Source organism: Scardinius erythrophthalmus (assembly GCF_964197995.2).
Source record: "Scardinius erythrophthalmus genome assembly, chromosome: 2".
Classification (NCBI taxonomy): Eukaryota; Metazoa; Chordata; class Actinopteri; order Cypriniformes; family Leuciscidae; genus Scardinius; species Scardinius erythrophthalmus.
Window position 1 is genome coordinate 21,212,284 of NC_138222.1, and position 22,003 is coordinate 21,234,286.

Genomic DNA, 22,003 nt, shown 5'->3' on the forward strand with positions numbered 1-22,003 from the left:
GCGTATTGATTATATTCACTGCACATTGCCTATTTATAAAAAAAAATATATATATAAAACACAAACCTGCCTCTTTTCATTTTAAATATAATATAAAAACATTAAACATTTTAATATGGTCCAGGCAATATGTGCATTTGTACTAAACAACAGATTTTGCAGTAAACAACATTACAGTTTTTAAAAATTGTACATACAATTATTACAATTTAAAATGACAAAACTCAACCCAGTCTCTTTTTGTTAAATTTCAGTTTTTATCAATATTAGCCATTATAAAAGTATCCACCTTTTTCTGCTCAGTCTAAACAATGCGCGCTGCCATGACGACGACTCCGGTTGCCTACTTCCGGTTCGTAGCTTGACCTGTACTAGCAGCGAGAGAATGAGTTCAAGCTCCTCATGTGCAGTTGTTGTTTGTTTCAACAATTCAAAGAAGATTTCAAACTTTTTAGAAACTGAGTGTTTCGAGCATAAGATAAGAAGGAGATAAGAATTTATTTTCTAAAGAGCCGTGAGTCAAAAGAACCGGCTCTTTTCAGTGAGCTGAGTCAAACGAGCCAAAATGTTTTTCACATCTGTCATGTTAACATGGACAAAAGACAATCTCACAACAACATCACATCCTTTTAAAAATAAAAACAGTAGCCTACAGTATACAGTAGTCATAACTTAGAATTTTATTATAATTGTATTTCATATAATATACAATAATGTAATTTTTACTTGTCCATAACAACCCGAAAACTTGCCTGAAAAAAATGGCTAATATTGATAAAAACTGAAATTTAACAAAAAGAGACTGGGTTGAGTTTTGTCATTTTAAATTGTAATAATTGTATGTAAAAATTTTAAAAACTGTAATGTTGTTTACTGCAAAATCTGTTGTTTAGTACAAATGCACATATTGCCTGGGCCATATTAAAATGTTTAATGTTTTTATATTATATTTAAAACGAAAAGAGGCAGGTTTGTGTTTTATATATATATTTTTTTTATAAATAGGCAATGTGCAGTGAATATAATCAATACGCGTTGCCTGAATCACATTTGTGTGGCTATCATGTTTAAGATTTCTTTAAATGAAAACGAAAAGAGTTAGTATGGTGTTTTATCACATATTTCGTTGTCTAAAATATACACAGAGATAGCCGGAGTAGCAGAGCGAGCTGAGTGACGCGCGCTGCGTCAGAAGGTGGGCGGGGTTAGGATTTCCCAAGATTTTCCATGATGAAAGTGACCAATCATAAGAGGGTCAGTGCCCTCCTTGGTTTCCGCCCCCAAATTGTCAAAAGTCATGTAGACTCGAGCGAGCAGAAATCAGCTGAGCGAGCAGAAATCCACTGCGCGAGCAAAACAGCACTCCGCGAGCAGAAGCCCGCTGCGCGCGAGCAAAACAGCACTCCGCGAGCCGAAGCCCGCTGTGCGCGAGCAGGATTACACTGTACAAGCAGAGTTAACCTATGAGAGTATGCCAGGCGCTCGCTCGCAGCTACTTGTACACCTCTCGGTTGTTGAATTTGTGCGCGAGTACTTTTATCATGCCAGCTGAAGGTTCATTTTTGCGCGTGTGAAATAACATAATGTGCTCGTGAGCATGTCTTACACGCTCATGACATTTGACTAAAAAATAACGCCATATCAAAAGTATTCACATTCATTACTCAAGTAGAAGTATAGATACTAGGGTTTAAAAAGACTTCTGTAGAAGTTGAAGTATCAACTCAAGCTTTTTACTCAAGTAAAAGTATAAAAGTACTGGTTTCAAAACTACTTAAAGTATAAAAGTAAAAGTAATGTAAGGAAAAAAATGCCATTAAGGACAAAAGCTTAGGCCGCGCCACAGGGGCCTATATAGTGCACTACCCCAGCTCCTCAAAAAAACACATTTTCCAAAGGCCATATTTGACTATAATTATATTAAAATGTTGATGTTGAAAAATTTGGGATGATGCACTAGGCTACCTGTTTCAGCCGTATATATGCCCATAGAACATTTATTTTCTAAATAAATAAGCTAAATAAGCGGAGGAATCAGGAAATTAATAGGATAATGTATTAAGGTTTTTAGTCTATATTGACCTTAACAATACGTAAATTAATTAATTCTGTAATGTTACAAATAACTAATAAAGACATGGTGGCAGTTTAACAGAGACTTAACTTTACTCCGCTCATAGTGCAATGCAATAGTGCAATACTGTCTTGTTCCTTGCTTTTTGAAGAAGCCAAACACATGTCTGCATCTTTCATTAAAGGGATATAGTTCACCCAAAAATGAAAATCATTTACTCACCCTCAAACTGTTTCAATTCTGTATGAATTTATTTCTTCTGATGAACACAAAAGAATATATTTTGAAGAATGTCGATAACCAGACAGTGGATGGACCCCATTGACTTCCATAGTAGGAAAAAAAAAATACTATGGAAGTCAATGGCTACCATCAACTGTCTGGTTATCGACATTCTTCAAAATATCTTCTTTTGTGTTCAGCAGAAGAAAGAAACTGGTTTGAAACAACTCGAGAGTGTGTAAATGATGGCAGAATTTTAATTTTTAACTAAGTGAACTAATCATTTAACAGAAATTAACTGTTGGCATATGTTTCACATCAATACTGTCCAGTTTGTCCTGTTGGACACGACACACAGCAATACTGTCAAGTGTCACTTGTGACCATTGCTCTGAGCCATGTTTTCAGTGTCCTAAGAGCACTGAAACTTCTTTCAGTCCAGCTGATGAGACTGGGATGATTTGATCAACAGGCCTCTCATTTCAACAAGACCAGCCTTCAACAGACCAAGCAATGTTATTTTTTCATGTTTTATGGGGACTTTCCATAGACATAATGATTTCTATACTGTACAAACAAACTGTGTATTCTACCCCCCATAGACTAACCTTACCTATCACAGAAAACTGTCTGCATTTTTACATTTTCAAAAAACAAAAGTCTGATTTATAAGCTGTTTTCTGTAAAAAAAAAAAAAAAAAAAATCCCCAAAAGGACAAGGATTTCGGATATTGACATCTTTGTGGGGATATTTTGACCCTATAATGTAGAGTTGCACACACACACACACACACACACACACACACACTCTCTCTCTCTCTCTCTCTCTCTCTCTCTCTCTCTCTCTCTCTCTCTCTCTCTCTCTCTCTCTCATTATATTGTAAAAACGTCTGTCCCCAAATCAATATTTGACGCGATTTGCCCCGTATTCTTGAGCACAGAACGGTTGATTTCTCCCTCGCTTACCGCATCTAGGTTTCCTTAGGACTCTGAGTTTTGCTTCACTGAACCAAATGTGACTACAGCCTCTCACAAGTTAGAAAGAAAAGAAAACACAAAGACAATCAGTTTAGCGATGTGTGTTCAGGAGGCGGGACTCAGATCTATTAACCGTTTGTGTAATTGGCCAATTTTTTTTTTTTAATGACGACAAGCCGGAATGAAAACAAGCCGAAATGAACTAGGAGTAACGAGGCTATTTTTTTTTAATTGCGTGAAAATGTAAGGAGTAGAAGTAAAAAGTCGTCTGAAAAATAATTACTCCAGTAAAGTATAGATACCCAAAATTTCTACTTAAGTAATGTAACGAAGTATTTGTACTTCGTTACTTGACACCTCTGCATTTATTGTAAACGGAGCCACTTCCGGTATTTTGCCGGTTACTTGAAACAGGTAAAATTGCAATCTAGGTCTAAATCAAGTACTCAAATTTAATTTAGAAATCGTGACAGCCCTAAAATGGAGTCATGAACATCTAATGAAATCTTATTGACTGAGCATATCAGAGAAAAACAGTGTCCCTCGGTCACCGGTGCAGGTCTTGTGGGGTGAAGAGCGTGCTGAAAACGGAACAACAACCAAACAGTCCTTTGTGGATCTCGGCTGTGGAAATGGCCTCCTGGTTCACATTTTAAACAACGAAGGGGTAGGTTAACTAGTGCATCTACTGCAGTGTTGAATTACTACACCATGGACCATGTGTCATTCCTGTAAATGACCCACGCAACTCCCCTAGTGAAACACTTTTAACACTTGTTAATATTCATCCAGTTTTAAAATCAATCATACACCCATCTATGTTTTTTAACTTTTAATTATACTAGGGATTTGAAATTTGACTCCTTCCCTCTCAGGGCTTAAAGAGAATTATTCACAGTTACTGTGACGTACTCTGTTCTGTTTTGAGTAAACTGAAGTTGGTCTTGCACTTCTGGGTTTCAGCATCCTGGAAAGGGCACTGACATTCGCAAAAGGAAGATCTGGGACATGTATGGGCCTGGTACTCATCTAGAGGTAAGATAGGATTGAGACAATGTACAGTGTCATTGATAGTCACATTTTCTATTTTATAAGATGCTTTAGACCAGTTTTTGTAACCATTTATAGCAGTTTTGCCTATTTTACAAACTCACCTTTTATTGTGCTTTAATCACTGGTCAGTATGAAAAGTCCATATTGTTGTATAAACTATAAATGTATCATTTTAATGTGCTATAATATGTTGACAGTATAATTAATTAATTTTCATCAATCCTTATTTTGATTAATAAATATCAAAATATTGCCAAGCAATGTGCAAATTTTCTTCAGAAAATGTTGAAATGTAGTTCCACTGTTTTGAGATTTTTCTATTAGAAAAAAGTTTCACTAAAGTTGATTTTAAATGAATAATGGAGATTCAGATGAATATCTGTGATTTAAAAATTCCTGTCCCATCTCTTAAGAAAATCTAAACTTGGTTTCCTCGCCATGCTATTCAGTCAATGTTTGATTTTTTTGTTGTTGTTGTTGTTGTTGTTGTTGTTGTTGTTGTTGTTGCTATCCTCAATCTGCAAATTTTGTTTTCTCTGTGTCCTTTTGTTCAAACATTTCCTGAGCTAAATTATTTATAATGTCCTGCCCTGAAATAGTTTCGTAGATGCTTCTGTGGCAATCTTTGTGATCTTAGAAGGTGCATTTGTGCACCAGTGAAAACCCTGTAGTATTTCAACATCACTCAAACACATGGTGGTATAAAGGAATATTTATACACATTTCTAAGATATATTAGATGTATAAATGATAAGATGTCACGAACTTAACAATGTTGACCCAAAATTGGTTCAGAGGCTGAACTTTCTAGGCAAAACTTTGATCAATTGGTAAGCTTCATTGGTACCATGATCTGAGGGTCCATGCCAAATTTGGGAACAGTGCCACCTACAGGTAATGAGACCTGGTAATAATTTTTTTACTTTGGTGTCTATGGATTCCTTGTGTCCTTCCGAATCTGATCATTTTGAATTTTGTCATAAATTGCAATATCTTTTAAACAATTTGACATATTGGCACAAAATTAAAAGGGGATCATCGACAAAATGCCCTGAAGGTATCTGAGAAGTTTGAACACAGCGCCACCTAGTGTTCCAGAGATATAAGGATTTTTGCAAAAACTTTATAACTTTGAAAACTGTCCAAATTTTGTTTTCTCTGTGTCCTCTTGTTCCCTGGCTTATGCCGATTTGGACGATATGTCATTTGCCATTTTCCATCAATGTGCTTGTCTGCCATACTGAAGTAAATAAAAAACAGTTTTTTGGCTACTCCTACAAATTTTGATCAGATGATATTTGGACCAAGCCACACAGAAATGACTGAATGGATTTTTGATTTTCGCTAATGTTCCTGAGAAATATCTCTCCAAAGTTGACACTGCCTGTGTTTGTTGTCTTATGTTAGTTAGCTTACCATGCTAATTGGTTAGCATTTTAACCAGTTGCCATTCTAATGTGGCTTTTCAGCTATCAGGTTAACCATAAGCTATGTTAACATTAATTTAGCTTACCATGCTAATCTGGTTAACTTGCTAAGTAATGCTTATGTGTATTCATTCTCACATTGAAAGCTTTCCATGCAGCCTTGATAAATGTGCATCATCGAGTAGCTCAATGTGTTATGCCACAGGCCTCGAACGTTTCACATTATGGGTTTGAATCGAGTGTGGTACATGCCCAGACAGCAAGAGGTACTGTGGCCAGAAATTGTGCAGAAGTTGCTTCCGTTCCAGACATTGTGTCTTTCTAATGTTGTGTTCATACTTGTAGTTCAGTGTGCTTGGTTTGTTTGGTCTGGACCAAAAAAACCCCAAAATATTTAGTCCTGGTCAGCTTAGCGTTCATATCTGTTTTTTTTTTTTATCACCGAACCTAAAGATACCGAACCTGAAAGGTGACGTATTATGCCCCTTTTCACAAGATGTATTATAAATCTATGGTGTCCCCAGAATGTGTCTGTGAAATTTCAGCTCAAAATATCCCCCAGATCATTTATTATAGCTTGTCAAAGTTGCCCCTTTTTGGGTGTGACCAAAATTGCGATGTTTTTGTGTCCCTTTAAATGCAAATGAGCTGCTGCTCCCCAACTCCATTCAGAAGACAGCTGATCCTTTACACAACCTTTGGATACTCCAGCAATAACAAACTTCAGTCAAATCTCCGAAATAACCCGTAGTGGAGTGTAGCCTTACAGAGAGACTCAGGAAGAGATTGTAACTTTTAGACTGCACCTGGACATTTCTGAATGGTTAGTGGATACATGGATGTAGTTGTTGTGGAGTTATATTGATTAATCTCATCGACTTGCATGTACATTCATGTTTAACTTTTACATAAGTTGACACAGTTCTCTGAGGTCTTTATAAGACAGCTGTGACATTTTTTGGTCAAATAATGTTCTGTGCAGCCAACAACAGAACAGTTTGCATGCTTTGCTCGAACTTTTGCCATTGCGTTAGAACTGGTTTCACTGTTATCGCTTGCATAAACCAAATGGTGGCGCCATGGGTGGAAACGTGCAGATTAAGGGGCGGTAATATTATAATAATATCCCCTTCCTACGTCAGAAGGGCAGCAAAATCAGATCGGCTTAATTTTTTAAATGCTTGCTGAGAAAGGCTTACCAAAACAAAGTTACTGGGTTGTCACTTCATGTTTTCAGAGTTGGTAGATGCACAGGGGACCCTATTATAGCACTTAAATGCGGAAAAAGTCAGATTTTCATGATATGTCCCCTTTAATACAATACGTGATTCGTTCACAACCTGATTGGTCGGCTTTTATGGTGTATTTACTCTTTTGAGAAGGAATTTACTTAACATCCAAAATAAATGCTGTGTGCTGGGATAAATGCGCTCGTTGTATGTGCATAGCATGCATAATGCATATAATGGCATTTTGACCAGCTGAGAACTCGTGAAGAGCTTATAAAATGTGAAAGGAGTCAAAACAGTGGTAGGAGGGATTTGTCACACACACAAACAATATGCTGCGAGTAGAGGCAGTTCTGACACCTTTACAGAACTGTGATCACGACTATGATGAGAAAAAACATGTTTCATGTCTCAAGGGTCTCATCTTCCTGTTTTTGGTTCGTTTACATGTCTTTAGTCCATTTTGCGTTCATAGATAATTCAAACTGCACCAGAGTTAGAGCGGTCTCGCTCCACTTGTTTGGTGCACACCAGGGTTCGGATGGCAGCGTTCACAATTATTCAAATTAACCGCACTAACAGAGCAGTCGCATCAGGGTTTGTTTCAATCTAACTAAACATGCCAAGTGTGAACGCTCCAAAAAATGATCTCATCTGAATACAAAATGTACAAATTCTTAATTTTGAGTTGGTTCTCACTTGAACTATGGAACTTTGGCATCTTTGTGAATGCATGTCTTCTCAGTGGCACAACGAGATGAGTGACAGGCACCTGTCACAGAGATTGTGGGTTCGATTCCTGTGTGGTAGCACTATAATTCCTGTGTTCAATTAGCACTATAAAATTGTGTGCTATGTTCTTACATTTCGATTACTTAAAATTGTGGGTAGGTATGTATTAATCTTTCTTCCTCTTGGATTAGAAATGAGTATGTTTTTGTTCATTCTGTGTTCATTTTCTTCTGAACTTCTGTTAATTTTGAGTTCATCCTACCTGTACATCTGAACCTTGTTTATGTACATTATATTTCTGCTGTTTTTGCTCTTCTGGCTCTGCACTGCTGTTGCTGCCCTCTCAGGGCTTGGCCCAGTATCGCTGTTTGCAGCTATACTTATTAGGGGCCAAGCACTGAAATTGGGTACACTCTAAAAAATGCTGGGTTAAAAACAACCCAATTTGGGTTATTTGGCAACCTAGCGCTGGGTAAATATTGGACAGAACACATGCTGGGTTATTTTGACGCAGCAGGTTGGATTTTATACATTAACCCATTTGCTGGGTTGTTTTTTAATCAGTGCTGGGTCAAACAACCCCATGTTACAGGTTATTCATTTTAGATGATAATGATAATAAAAATACTAAGAACAAAATTTTAAAAATAATATTAATAACAATAACACAACTGTTTATTGATTCAATTAAAGTTTATTCCAGGTAATTAATATAATCATAAATACATTCATGTGTAATCAACAATTAGTCAACTGCAGCATAAAACTGTGCGTATAAAATAGCTAAAGATTCTCTTCACACAAATATATATCATTGCAATTCATTTAAATAAGCATTCAATTAGTCATGTGCAGCAAAAATGCGAGACACGTGAAAACTCTGCGTATAAACTGTATACAATAGAAAGATTCTCTTCACACAAAGCTATAATAAAAAAAAACAATATATATCATTGCAATTCATTTAAATAAACAATCAATTAGTCCAGAGGGTTGTTCCATAAAACAAGATTAGAATACAAGCCAGGCTTATTTTGGTTAGTCAGACTTATTGTCGGTGGATTCTGTTTCATAAAGCAAACTTAAAATAGTTCAAACTCAGTTACCCTGGCAACTTATGCTGGGAAACTAGCCTGGTCCAGGGCAGGCTAACTGTCAGGCTAAGCCTCAGCTGTTACACAGATCCTTTAACACTGACCGACAAGAACACAATGATATTACCACTGACACTCTCTCATACCATTCTTGGACTTTATTAACCACTATTAGTCCAAAAATAAATACACAGTATACAGAAAATCAACTTAAATAAGGCTACAATGATAAATTAGACTATATATATATATATATATATATATATATATATATATATATATATATATATATATATATATATATATATATATATATATATACACTGCTCAAAAAAATAAAGGGAACACTTTTTAATCAGAGAATAGCATCAAGTCAGTTAAACTCCTGGGATATTGATCTGGGGTGCGTTTCCCGAAAGCATCGTTGGCCAACTATGGTCGCAAGTTCCGTCGTTACCAATAGAGTTCAATGGACATTGCGATGAACTTGCGACCATAGTTGGCCAACGGTGCTTATGGGAAACGCACCCCTGGTCAGTTAAGTAACAGAGGGGGTTGGTAAGCAGTTTCAGCTGCTTTAGTGTTAATGACATTAACAGCAGGTGCACTAGATGGGCAACAGTGAGACAACACCCAAAACAGGAATGGTTTTACAGGTGGAGGCCACTGACATTTTTTCCCTACTCATCTTTTCGGACTGTTTTTCACCAGTTTTGCATTTGGCTAGGGTCAGTGTCACTACTGGTAGCATGAGGCGATACCTGGACCCTACAGAGGTTGCACAGGCAGTCCAGCTCCTTCAGGATGGCTCATCAATACGTGCCATTGCCAGAAGGTTTGCTGTGTCTCCCAGCACAGTCTCAAGAGCATGGAGGAGATTCCAGGAAGACAGACAGCTACTCTAGGAGAGCTGGACAGGGCCGTAGAAGGTCCTTAACCCATCAGCAGGACCGGTATCTGCTCATTTGTGCGAGGAGGAACATGATGAGCACTGCCAGAGCCCTACAAAATGACCTCCAGCAGGCCACTGGTGTGAATGTCTCTGACCAAACAATCAGAAACAGACTTCATGAGGGTGGCCTGAGGGCCTGACGTCCTCTAGTGGGCCCTGTGCTCACTGCCCAGCACCAGGGAGCTCGATTGGCATTTCCCATTGAACACCAGAATTGGCAGGTCCGCCACTGGTGCCCTGTGGTTTTCACAAATGAGAGCAGGTTCACCCTGAGCACGTGACAGACAGGAAAGGGTCTGGAGAAGCCGTGGAGAATGTTATGCTGCCTGTAACATCGTTCAGCATGACCAGTTTGGTGGTGGGTCAGTGATGGTCTGGGGAGGCATATCCATGGAGGGACGCACAGACCTCTGCAGGCTAGACAATGGCACCCTGACTGCCATTAGGTATCGGGATGAAATCCTTGGATCCATTGTCAGACCCTATGCTGGTGCAGTGGGTCCTGGGTTCCTCCTGGTGCACAACAAGGCCCGGCCTCATGTGGCGAGAGCATGCAGGCAGTTCCTGGAGGATGAAGGAATGATACCATTGAAGGGCCACCACGCTCACCTGACCTACATCCAATAGAACACCTCTGGGACATTGTGTTTCGGTCCATCTGACATCACCTGGTTGCACCTCAGACTGTCCAGGAGCTCAGTGATGCGCTGGTCCAGATCTGGGAGGAAATACCCCAGGACACCATCCGTCGTCTCATTAGGAGCATGCCCCGACGTTGTCAGGCATGCATACAAGCACGTGAGGGCCATACAAACTACTGAGTACCATTTTGAGTTGCTGCAATGAAATTTCAGCAAAATTGACAAGCCTGCTGCATCATTTTTTCACTTAGATTTCCGGGGTGTCTTTGAATTCAATCCTCTGTAGGTTGATCATTTTCATTTCCATCAAACGATGTGGCATCCTTTCGTTCATAACACATTACCCAGTCCATATTAGTATAGATATCCAGCATGATATTTTTCCCCATTGAGATCTGATGTGTTTTCAAAGTGTTCCTTTAATTTTTTTGAGCAGTGTATATATATATATATATATGTATGTATGTATGTATGTATGTATGTATATATATATATATATATATATATATATATATATATTTGTGTGTATATGTATGTATATGTTCTGTATTTATAGATATAGATATATAAATACAATATATATACTACAGGTTTTCCTTTCTTACTGGCTGAATGTTTTGTGCCCAAGATTTAATTAGATTGTTTTAAAGATTTATGAATACATTTCTCTCTGGTTTTGTTTGGCAGCTGTAGTACATGTTTATGATTATTAGAAGAACATTAGAACAAAAAAAGCTTTGTAAAGCAGAAGTTAAAATCAAAAAAATTAAAAATAAATAATTACAAAAGCACAGTATAAATTTTAACTGGTAAGATGAATCTGAGCTTAGTAATTGACAGTATATTAGCCTACATTTGATTTACCCCATTACAATAGTCCCTTTACAGTTATTGCTATCATAAAAATACACTTGTAGGTTTAAAATTCTAATATATATATATATATATATATATATATATATATATATATATATATATATATATATTTATGTACTTTATGTCTTTCAATTCAAACACATTTAACACAATTATACAAATTGACAGTTCCTTTAAAGACATCATATTTTCCCCCAATAAATATTCCTTATTTTTCCTTCTACTTTTTTTTTCTTTTGTGATAATACCCACTGTAACGATCACCAGCTGGAGTGCCCTTGAGAGCCACCAGAGGGCACTCCACACTAGACTCTCCTAATCACTCACAAACTACATTTCCCATAACTCACTGCCCGGACTCATCACTCATCACTGATCACATTCACCTGTACCTCATTCACTGATTGCATTCACCTGTCTCATCCTCCTGTTAGCCTGTCTATTTATACCATGTTCATTCATTCACTCACCGCGAAGTCTTGTATGTGTTGCACTGCATCTCTGAGCATTTCCTTGTTGTCATTGTTATTCCTGGTTCTTGATCTCTGCCCGTGTCCTGGTTTTCCTGTTTCTGCCTCACCCTCTGGATTTGTCTGTTTGTTGGATTGCCTGCCTGTGTATGACCTTTGCCTGGATTTTGATTACGATTCTGAATAACACTTTAAATAAACTGCATTTGGATCCTCAACCTTCGTGTCTCGGAGCAGTACGTAACACCCACCAACACATATGATTAGAACAATAACCAAAAAGTACATAGTTAGACACTTTTACATATGATTTAAGGGGGAAAAGACAAAAAACAATAAATAAATATTAACAAAAATTTAACATTCACATGTTTATATCAAACTCTTATAATGACACATAATTCCTAATAGTTATTCAAGTAATATGATTTGAATATCAAATATTCAATATTAAATAAGTAAATAAATAAAATAACAAATAACAAGAAATAAAAGGGAGGGAGGGTTATATAAAAATGTAGTTAATAAAGGCTAATATATATTCCTTTATTTTATGGAATATTCTTTGATTTTAGAGTTGCACATATCTTTTCAAAATGTATACATTTGCTCTTAATTTCATGTTATCCTCTCCATAATGTACTTTAGAAACTAAATCTAACCACTCATTTAAAACTGGGGATTCTTGCTTTCTCCAAAAAATTATTGCATTAAAAGCTGTAAGTATACATCATCTTTATTAAGTAGCATAGGTCCTATACCCAAAACTATATTTTGTATCTTTATATATTTAGTTTCTTAAAAAAAATCTTCCCTGAATTAGGCTACAGATGGTGGACAACCAGAATGCCTATTACCGCCGCGGCGAAAATAAACCAGCCGCTTTTCAAAGTCGTTCCCGAAATGACCGCCAGGTGGCACAAAGGGACATTGCGCAAAACAGCAGCAATTGCCATATTTTAAAATGTAAGTGGGTTACAGTGGGGACAGTGTCGACTGCAAAGATGAAGTTGACGATCGCCATATTTGTAGTGAACGCACCTAGAGAGAAATGCACATAAAGACATAATCAGAGAGTAGCCTTTTTCTTTTCGTTTTGAATTATTTCGTTTGAAGACATTTCAAGCTTTGTGTATTTGATGTAGGCTATTTATCATGTCTGTGTGAGGCAGGCGCTGAGTTTCGTTAAGTTAGGAGGATGAGATGCGCTCCAGCTGACGTGCAATGCAAGTGACCGCGCGGGCGCCTCCATGATTAGTGTCTGTTATATTTGCTTCTCTTACTTATTAAATCCAGGCAATTGGTTGATGAAAAATTGATTAAAATTAAGATACAATTTATAGAAAACGAAATTCACTTTAAAGAAAGGTTTTCTACTGAACAAAACTTAATGAAGTGGTCAAAATCATGTCTGAACCACTCCATATCCATCTCTCGATATAATGCATCCTATCTTCGTGCTGTTCACTTTTCATATTCAACATAGATGGAAAAAAATAACATTATAATATTTTAACAAATATGATACTAAATGAGATTATTTAATGGCTACAACAGTATAGTAGGCCTATAGACTCTATTTGTACAAATTGCTGCACATTAATTTAATTAAATGAAACCTTGTAACGAATTCACACTGTAGGGTAGACTGTGTACAGTTGAGACACCTTAAATAACTTGCGTTCGCAGCAAGCACAAGTTGTGATTTTTGCTGTGCACTTGCATATTAGTGTCAGCTGGGAAGGAAATATAGAGACCTGGGGTGCGTTCTCCGATAACGTTGTCTCTTAGCGCGCTACGAAGACTCAAAAGGTACACCTTAACTACAGGTATACCTTTCCTACGTGTGTTCTCCGAACTATACCTTAGGATGTTGCTTAAGGTAAACCTTCTTAAGTTCGACCTTAGCAGGTTCTGTCCATGGTGGAGGTGCTGAATAGGTTGATATCGATGCCTCGATGATCGATTGTGCGCTCTTTCCTTCACAGCGGTATAGAAGTATTGAGAAAACAATGTTCTTTATAAAGAAGCGTTTTAGAAATAGTACAAACTGCATTTATCGGGTCTCATTGAAATATGTACATGCAGAAATAAATATGAGTATGTGTTTATAATTTAGCAAGTGTGCAATCCCAAACCCTCACGGCCATAAGTGTGTTAATGTTCTCCACAACGTATGCTGATTATCCACCAGCCATGTAGTTGACATCAGTGGCGTAGGCAGAAATTGTATTTTGGGCGGGCCATTGAAAAAGTGAGTGGGCCTATAGTTTTTCTTAGAAAAAATATGACTTAATAATTAAACCTTAGAGAGTAGAAAAAAGAATAGACAAACTGCAAAAACAGTTAGCCTACACCTTTATTTTGCAATATTCGGCAAAGACAATAACAAAACACTGTTCTGTCATCAAGTTCAACCAACAGAGCTCAATAAAGGTTGGACAAACCACCAGCATAGACAATAACCTGTCTATTTTATTCAGGTTAGTCAGCAGTGCAAAGACAGTTCACCCGAAAATAAATTAGGCTAAAAATAAAAGAAATTCAAATAATGAAAACTCTCAGCAGAGCACGGTTTTCTGTTAAATCAACCATATACAATGCAATCAGCCTGGTGGAAATTAAGCTTTTGTGCCAAAAAAATAAATAAAAATACAACCAAAAAACTATCCATACCACTTTGAAGCTCCTTGATTTTCTATTCTTGACAGTGCAGGGAAATACCTTCAGATTGAGTTGTGAAGGTGGTTCATCAATTGCAGTTAGATCGGCGGGTAAACCCGCGTCAGGCTGCCACCGCTCTCTCCCTGGCGGCAGTGCCAGTGCTCTCTCCCGGTCAGCCTGACGCGGGTTTACCCGCCGGCCGCCGATCTAAATGCAATTGAACATCGCCACAATAATGGCGTGTCTTCTTTCTCAACTCTTTTTTTTTTTTTTTTTTTTTTTAAATAAAACATTAAAGAAACTTGTTTAGCCATTATTGTGGCGATATTAATTGCTATTTTTTACAGTCTATGGCTAAAGGCCGCCAGAGCCCGCCGCTCAGAGAGTCTTCGGTCGCCCTAGCAACCATAAGCGGTTCCATTTTATTCGAAAAACAAATTAAACACACACACCAGTAAACAATAATTCAGGTTTATATTAACATATTTTCTTAAATACATTTGAATAATAAAAATAAACTAAAAATGTATTTTGATCAAACTTGCCTGGGCGGGCCAGTGAGTAATGTGGGCGGGCCAGTGCCGCCCTGGCCCATTACTGGCTACGCGCCTGGTTGACATACACTAACTGGCTCCGCGGACGGCGCTGTCTTTGATTTAAAACAAGTACTCGCTGTCTTGCTGCCATAGCTGTAAAGTTTGTGTAAACTCATCTTTCTTTATATAGACTCCTAAGCCTTTTCTGTCAAATGGTACGCCAGCTGATGTGCCTTAGGATAGCCTAGTAATTAAAAAAGCTAACAACCATTAGTGTATGGAAACTTTATTAATGAAAACACTTCCATACACTGGGTGTAGGCTGTAACAACTTAAGTAGGCCTATTTTATGTGTAAAATTTTAAAGTAAAGAAAAAATTTAATTTTAATACTAAATCAGATTTTATATTAAATGTTCATATAAAATTTTCTATGTGTAATTAAACTGCGATGTAAAAAAGCTTTTTGCGTAGAGGTGGCCACTAGCGGTATGAACCGTCAGCAGCGATAAGGTACAGCTAAGAGCGCTCCAGACCAACCTTACGAACGTATGACTTACAGAAGGTATACTTAACTAAGAAGGTTTCGGAAACCACGTATTAACGATAAGGTACTTCTTAAGGTACAACTTAAGAACGACGTAGCGTTAAGGTAGTTTCGGAGAACGCACCCCAGACCTCTTGGAACTTTAACTGAATACATAGCGTTGGTAAAGCATACTGAAATTACATCCCTACAAATTTATTAGGCCCTACTGAAAATAAATGTATCGAATTTAAGCAAAGTAGCCTAAATGTTAAGACTGTAAGCCCTTTGCTGTTTTACGTAGCCTATAAAGGACTCTTGTAGCCGACCTTGTGTTAATTTAATTTGTAGAGGATTTTTTTAACTCTAACATTAACACTGAAATAAATGAAAATAAAATTATTGTAAATTTTTTTGGCACACCACGACGAGTGGCGCTATGCATTGTTCTAAAGCCAGGTTTTATTCTGGCATGTTGAATTAGTGTTCGACAAACGCGGTGGCGCGTTCATTTGAATGAAGAGCGCTTCTCGCTCGTGTGAGCGAACACACACTGGAACGTTAGGCCAAATCACAATGAGTGAATCGTGGCCGCGTGGTTGAACTTACGTTACGATCATTTAGATGACACGGGTTCGAATCCCGAGCTAACTTGGACTACTGATATTTTTATATTAGCCTATTAATGCATTTTATAGTCTATTGTTGATGCAGAGAGATTTGTCTAGTTCTAAAACATAGTTTTTTGCTTATAGCCTATTTACAAAATAAAATCACCATGCATTTCCATTTTACACTAAGGAACAAATATTATACAATGACTTTACTTCTGTAGCCTATAATAATTCCAGTCGTAATTTCATTTCAAAAGCAGTTCTGTTAAAAATTTTTTTATATATATATATATATATATATATATATATATATATATGACGTTTAAACAACAAACAATAAAATCAGAACCAGTATTCTGTTGCGTTCATGGTTCCAGTGGCAGTAATGCATCCACGGCTTTTCAAAATGTCACAAAGCGTTTTGAGATTGTTTTGAATGAAATATTGAAGTAAGTATTGAAGTAAGTATTTTTCTATAAGAAGAAAATATTGTGACATTTATAATTAAGTGTTTTGGCACACCACGACGAGTGGCAAACTCTTTGTTTTGTTTTGCAAACTCAGCTAGCCTGTGGGGGGTTTGGAGAAGGCAATAGTTGCTTTATCGTGGGGGTGCAGGACAGAGGTGTTAATGTTCCGTCTTTCATATGGAGAGTGTCGGAGCCAGCCTGATGAGCAGGCAAAGGCAAAATTCTTTCAAGGATTAATCTCAAAATCTCCAAAGTCCATAGCCTATGTACAGTAGGCCCTATATCTTATTAAATTATATATTGTAGTTTTATTGATTGTATTTAAAGGTTTTCCACACACAATTTCAATTTAGCAGATACAGAGCTCTTTAATTCGCGACCCACCTCGTTTTATTGTGAGGTGAATTCAGCAAGGCATGTTGTATCTTTGAAGGAACAAAAGCTATTTGTTACAGTTTTTTCTTTCGTGATTTGTGTGGATGACACACAGCGACATATACAGTATTATCAGTGGTGTTTTTTTACGCTGAAATGCTTAATTTCGAGAAAGACCCGCCGTGCGCAGTGGGGGAGACCAAACTTACTAAAAAAATATCCAGCGCGAGAGAGGCAAAGAAAAACGCCTGTTCTTAATTTATGTTGCTTTGAACTTTTTTCGTTTTGTACCGTTTTAATTTTTTAATTTAGCTGCAATTTCTTTGACAATAGAAATTTAAAATGTTGCAAGAAAAAGATTCTGTGTTTCTTATTTTGCATCACAAAGGGAATAAACTCTATCGATGCAACCCTGTTTAACCCTCTGAGGTCTGAGCTGTTTTCTGGGCCCTGGAGGTGTTCTGACATGCTCTGACATTTGTGGTTATTTCTGTTACTTGTGACATTTTCATGGCTAAAGTCTAATTACACTGTATTCAGCACAAACTCTGCTACAATAATATATCAGCAGCATGTATGTAAAAGTTTGTAGTTTTGAGATAATGACATTTATGCGTGGTTTGTGAAAATACAAAAATAAATTCTCACTGAAATAAGGTCATGAAACCCATACTGATTATTTCTTCACAAGACTTTTGAAAATTGTATCACGTAGCCTAGAATATTTGCTCCAAAACGATGTGAGAATCACCCTGACTGCTCATTCAGAGAAGACAATATATTGATTTAAAAATTTTACGACGTGTTTTGTGTTAGAAAGCAATATGCGAAGGGGCGGATCACCTCATTAATATGAAAGCTTTCCACACCTGAGAAAGACAAAGAACCTCCCTAATGGCCCTATTAGGAGCTTATCAGGGCCCATCATTCTGACCAACCTTGCACAAAGAATGAGGAGATTTAAAAAAGAATGGCTTTTAAAATTGTTTGGATTTATTTACAACACAACATAATCTAAAGATACACAACAAAAAAGCACTTATTGAAGAAAGAGACCTTTGTGCCATTCCTAAAAACATTGTACATACCTTTCATTTTCTAAGGTGTTTGATTTTCACTTTACCATGTTCATGTACAGAGACATGTACTGTGAATGTTGAAGTCAGCAGGACTCAGTGGCATCTGGGCCCTGAAAAAAAAAAAGTGAACATACTGATATCAAGAGAAAGGCCTGCACGATTTTGGGAATACATTTTAGATTTTTCTTGTTAAAATTGTTTTTTTTTTTTAACAATTTTCAATTTTTTTAACAATTTTCTTGTTAAAATTCACAGAATACACACACACACTCACACAAATGTTTCCAACAATATATAATGAACACCAGGTTTGTTGTGCCTTGTAGGTATAGGCTATGCGCAGTGCTGCATAAAATAATAACAATATAGCAGCCTATATATATTTTCAAAAAGATTTCAGTAACAACTAAGCTAGAGAAAAATATATTGATTATCATGTTACTTCAAATGTTTCCATTCGTTATGATGATATGAAATGAGATAATAGTAAAAACATGAAGCCGTTTGGAGCGTTTTGCTTTTCCAAAATATGATACATTCAAACGCGATCGCGATCAAAAATATGATACATTAAAACGCGATCGCGATCAAAAATATGATACATTAAAACGCGATTGCGATCAAATATAAAACATTATGGTTAGGCCTACCATATACATAGCCTATCTACGTTTGAGCAGATATCCACAAACACAGTAACAGTAAACACGGGTCTAAATATTATAATATTCACCATATATCTAGCAACAGTTCAACTGCAATGTGAAATTTATGCAACAATAGCAAACTAATATGTAAGAATTTCTTACCTTATCTTTCTTGTCTTCAAATATCGTTCTTCTTCTTCTGATGTAAATCCAATGTAAGCTCAGGCACGTCTTTCAAACTCAACGAAAAGTGAAGTGAAGTGTTTTGTTGTTGAGGTAATGAGGGCGATCGCGTTCCATGTGGAGATTTGCATGTGAATATCTTTTGCGCGAGTGGGCGTGGCCGAATTAAAAATAATTAGGAAGCGTTTGAGAAGCTGGAAATCTTGTTGGTTTTATACAAATTACTTAAACAGAGAATATTTGTTTTCGTTTTGAATCCGATCATTTAAAAGTACACACTTAAATGTTTATAAAGGTGTATGGCTCATAAATGTGTAACAAGTATTCGCTGAGTTTTGTTTCAGTTTATAGACGTGCTCAAGAAAAAAAAGTTCACCGCGACGGAGAGGCAGAACGCACACACTGTTTTTTTTCCTTATTTTACAAAAGCACAATGTTTTGATTTGATTGGAAGTGGACACATACAAAAGTAGAAATACCACAGATTCTTTTTTTATATTTATTTTTTCTGTATGACCATAAATGACGGAGAAATTTAAGTTTAAAGTGCTACAATGTGGAGAAAATCCAGCAAAACGCGCCGGCGCGTTTGTCGACCTCAGAGGGTTAAATAAATAAACTGTCCCGACACTTTATTCATACCTTGAAATGTGCGATGGGTTTTCAAACTTAATTAATTTTCTTTTTCTTTTACATTTTCACTGTTTATTTTTTAATTGAAAGCAATACTGTATTGAAAGTATTTTTTCTGATTTGTTCGATCTGTTTTGAAAAATGTCTTCTGTTGCTATGGCCGGGTATCACTGTCAGTCATCTCAATCTCGTGAATGATTCACACACACACAATTTTTTTTTTTAGCAGATTTAAGACGAGCTTCATCATCTTCATTTTCTGGTGCAATCGGCTGACAGTCTTCCTTCATCAGATGTCGTCTTTGCAGCGGCTCAACTGGAATGTAGCAAATTTATGTTGTAATGTACAATTGATAATTAAACAAGATGATTGACTTTAATAAACAGATGCATATTTAAGCATCAAGAACGGAAAAACATAAACACTGTCGGCTACACTGAGATTCGATCTCAGATCATTTGAAGCTCCGAGAGGCTATTGATAATGCATTGACCACAGAGCTATCGTCTAGGTCTACTATTTTCTACTATTTTTAATAGCCTAGGTCTACTATTTTCTCTGTTTTAAAAGTTTGTTATATTCTTTTTTATTTGTTTTTTTTCTTAACATTGGCAATTTACTGTCTCGAAATTATGTGTCGAAAAAAAAAGTGTTTTTACAAGACCTTGTGCTGTTTATTTATTATTATTATTATTATTATTATTATTATTATTATTATTATTATTATTATGCAGATGTTAATTCAGCCATTCTGTTGGATAAAAATTGTCCCTAATGTAAAATGGAAATGAATGGTAATTTTATTTTATAAATATAAAATATTTAATATAGGCTATTCGAGAAAAAAACAATATGGTGTAGCAATATTTTAGAACTATCAAATCTCTCTGCATTAATAATAAAAAAGTAGCCCATGTTTGTTCGGGATTTGAACCCGTGTCATCTGAATTATTGAAACGTAAGTTATAGCCTACCACTCGGCCACGAATTTGTTTTGTTTTATTTTGTTCGAAATGTATTTTTACATATTTTGCTTTCGTTAATGTTAACCAATTCTGTTGTAGCATAATAGGCCTATATTTTTTTCCTAAAAGTTTGTTTTATTTGCTTTGTTTGTTTATATTTTTATATATTCAATCAGTCTCATTTTTGTTCAAATAATGAAAAAAGTTTTTTTTTTTTTTTTTTTACAAGATCTTGCGCCATGTTTTTTTTTTTTTTTTTTTTTAATAAACAGATAGGAAACTTACTTTTTAAAATGCCGCAGTTGCCTAGTCATTTAGCGAACGACTTTGAAATTCGACTGGTTTATTTTTGCTGCGGCAGTAATAGGCATTGTGGTTGATTTATTTATTAAAGAATTCAATTGATAATCATCATAACAACATGTAAGCCTATTTAATTCTGAATATAAAAAAAGAATGCTTAAACCGACTAACATCGGTTAGTAACTGCAAGTTCTGAAAATGTTTTAATTTTACGGTAAATTATTTTAATTTATTTCACGGTTATGTTTCAGTTAATAAATCTACAAACACATTAAAATAACACAAAGTAAATGACAAGTAACCTATTGACATAGCCTTTCTAAATTATAGAAAAACTGGGCACACAATGTTAACGTGTGTCTACTTTGTTTAACCCCCTGAGGTCGACGGTATCGCCGGCGATACCAGCTCGCTTTTTTTCAGTTCAGTTCAAAAGAAATTAATTTTGCTCTGTGGACTTTGATATTACAAGCAAGTTTCATACATCAATCGATTCTGTTAAATGTGTATTATTTTTGTGTATACTCACAATAAAAACAAAGTGTTGTGCTTTTTGCCAAATAAAGAAAAATAAACGTGATGCGAGTTCTGCCTTCTATCTGTCAGTGTAGTCCATTCTGAAATGCGTCCGAAAATGAACAATAACTCAGCGAATACTCAGTCAAACAGGCAAACACACATACAGGCATGAAGCTTGAATTATCTTCTCTTAAATGAAGTAATTTATATAAAAAACAAATATTCTCATCTTGTGAAATCTGTATTAAAAGAGAGCGATTCCAGTCGACCTCATTACAACTAATTCAAATGTAATGTGACTCCGCCTACGGAGAGCGTGCGCTATTCAAACGCAAATGAATGAGGCAATCCGCGCAATCCTGTGAACGCCCCCATATCAGCTCGAGAAACACAAGTTTATTCAAATCATTACTTTAACACCGTCTCGTAGCGCTGTGAGGAATAACAATAATGAAAAAAGTACCTCAGAAGTGCGGGTATATCAAGGAGCGAGCAGAGGAATACTGTAAGTTTTTTTTTCTTCTCACGTGAATCGGGTTTCTGTTTATGAATGAATGAACGGCAGAGATGCGCGCTGTTTACCACAGCTCGCAAAAAGACAGTTTAAATTTAAATTGCGTCTCTGTGTGAATGAATGATGATGTTTTAGCAAACTGTATTGCCGTACTGAGTTGAGTAAAAATCGACAGAAATATGTTCAGATAAAATGTAGGCTATTTGTATAAGCAACGTTTTAAACTG

At 36.3% G+C, this 22,003-nt stretch overlaps 1 protein-coding gene across 2 annotated transcripts in view; it reads left to right on the forward strand.

The window, feature by feature from the left end:
- The window catches only part of trmt44 (tRNA methyltransferase 44 homolog), a 181,183-nt gene that overhangs the window by 51,721 nt on the left and 107,459 nt on the right, over positions 1 to 22,003 (forward strand). For both annotated transcript variants that reach the window (XM_081359233.1, XM_081359234.1), the window contains 2 exons: positions 3,834 to 3,941; positions 4,238 to 4,309. In XM_081359233.1, the coding sequence (XP_081215359.1) occupies positions 3,834 to 3,941; positions 4,238 to 4,309 (180 nt within the window). The remainder of the gene's footprint in view (positions 1 to 3,833; positions 3,942 to 4,237; positions 4,310 to 22,003) is intronic.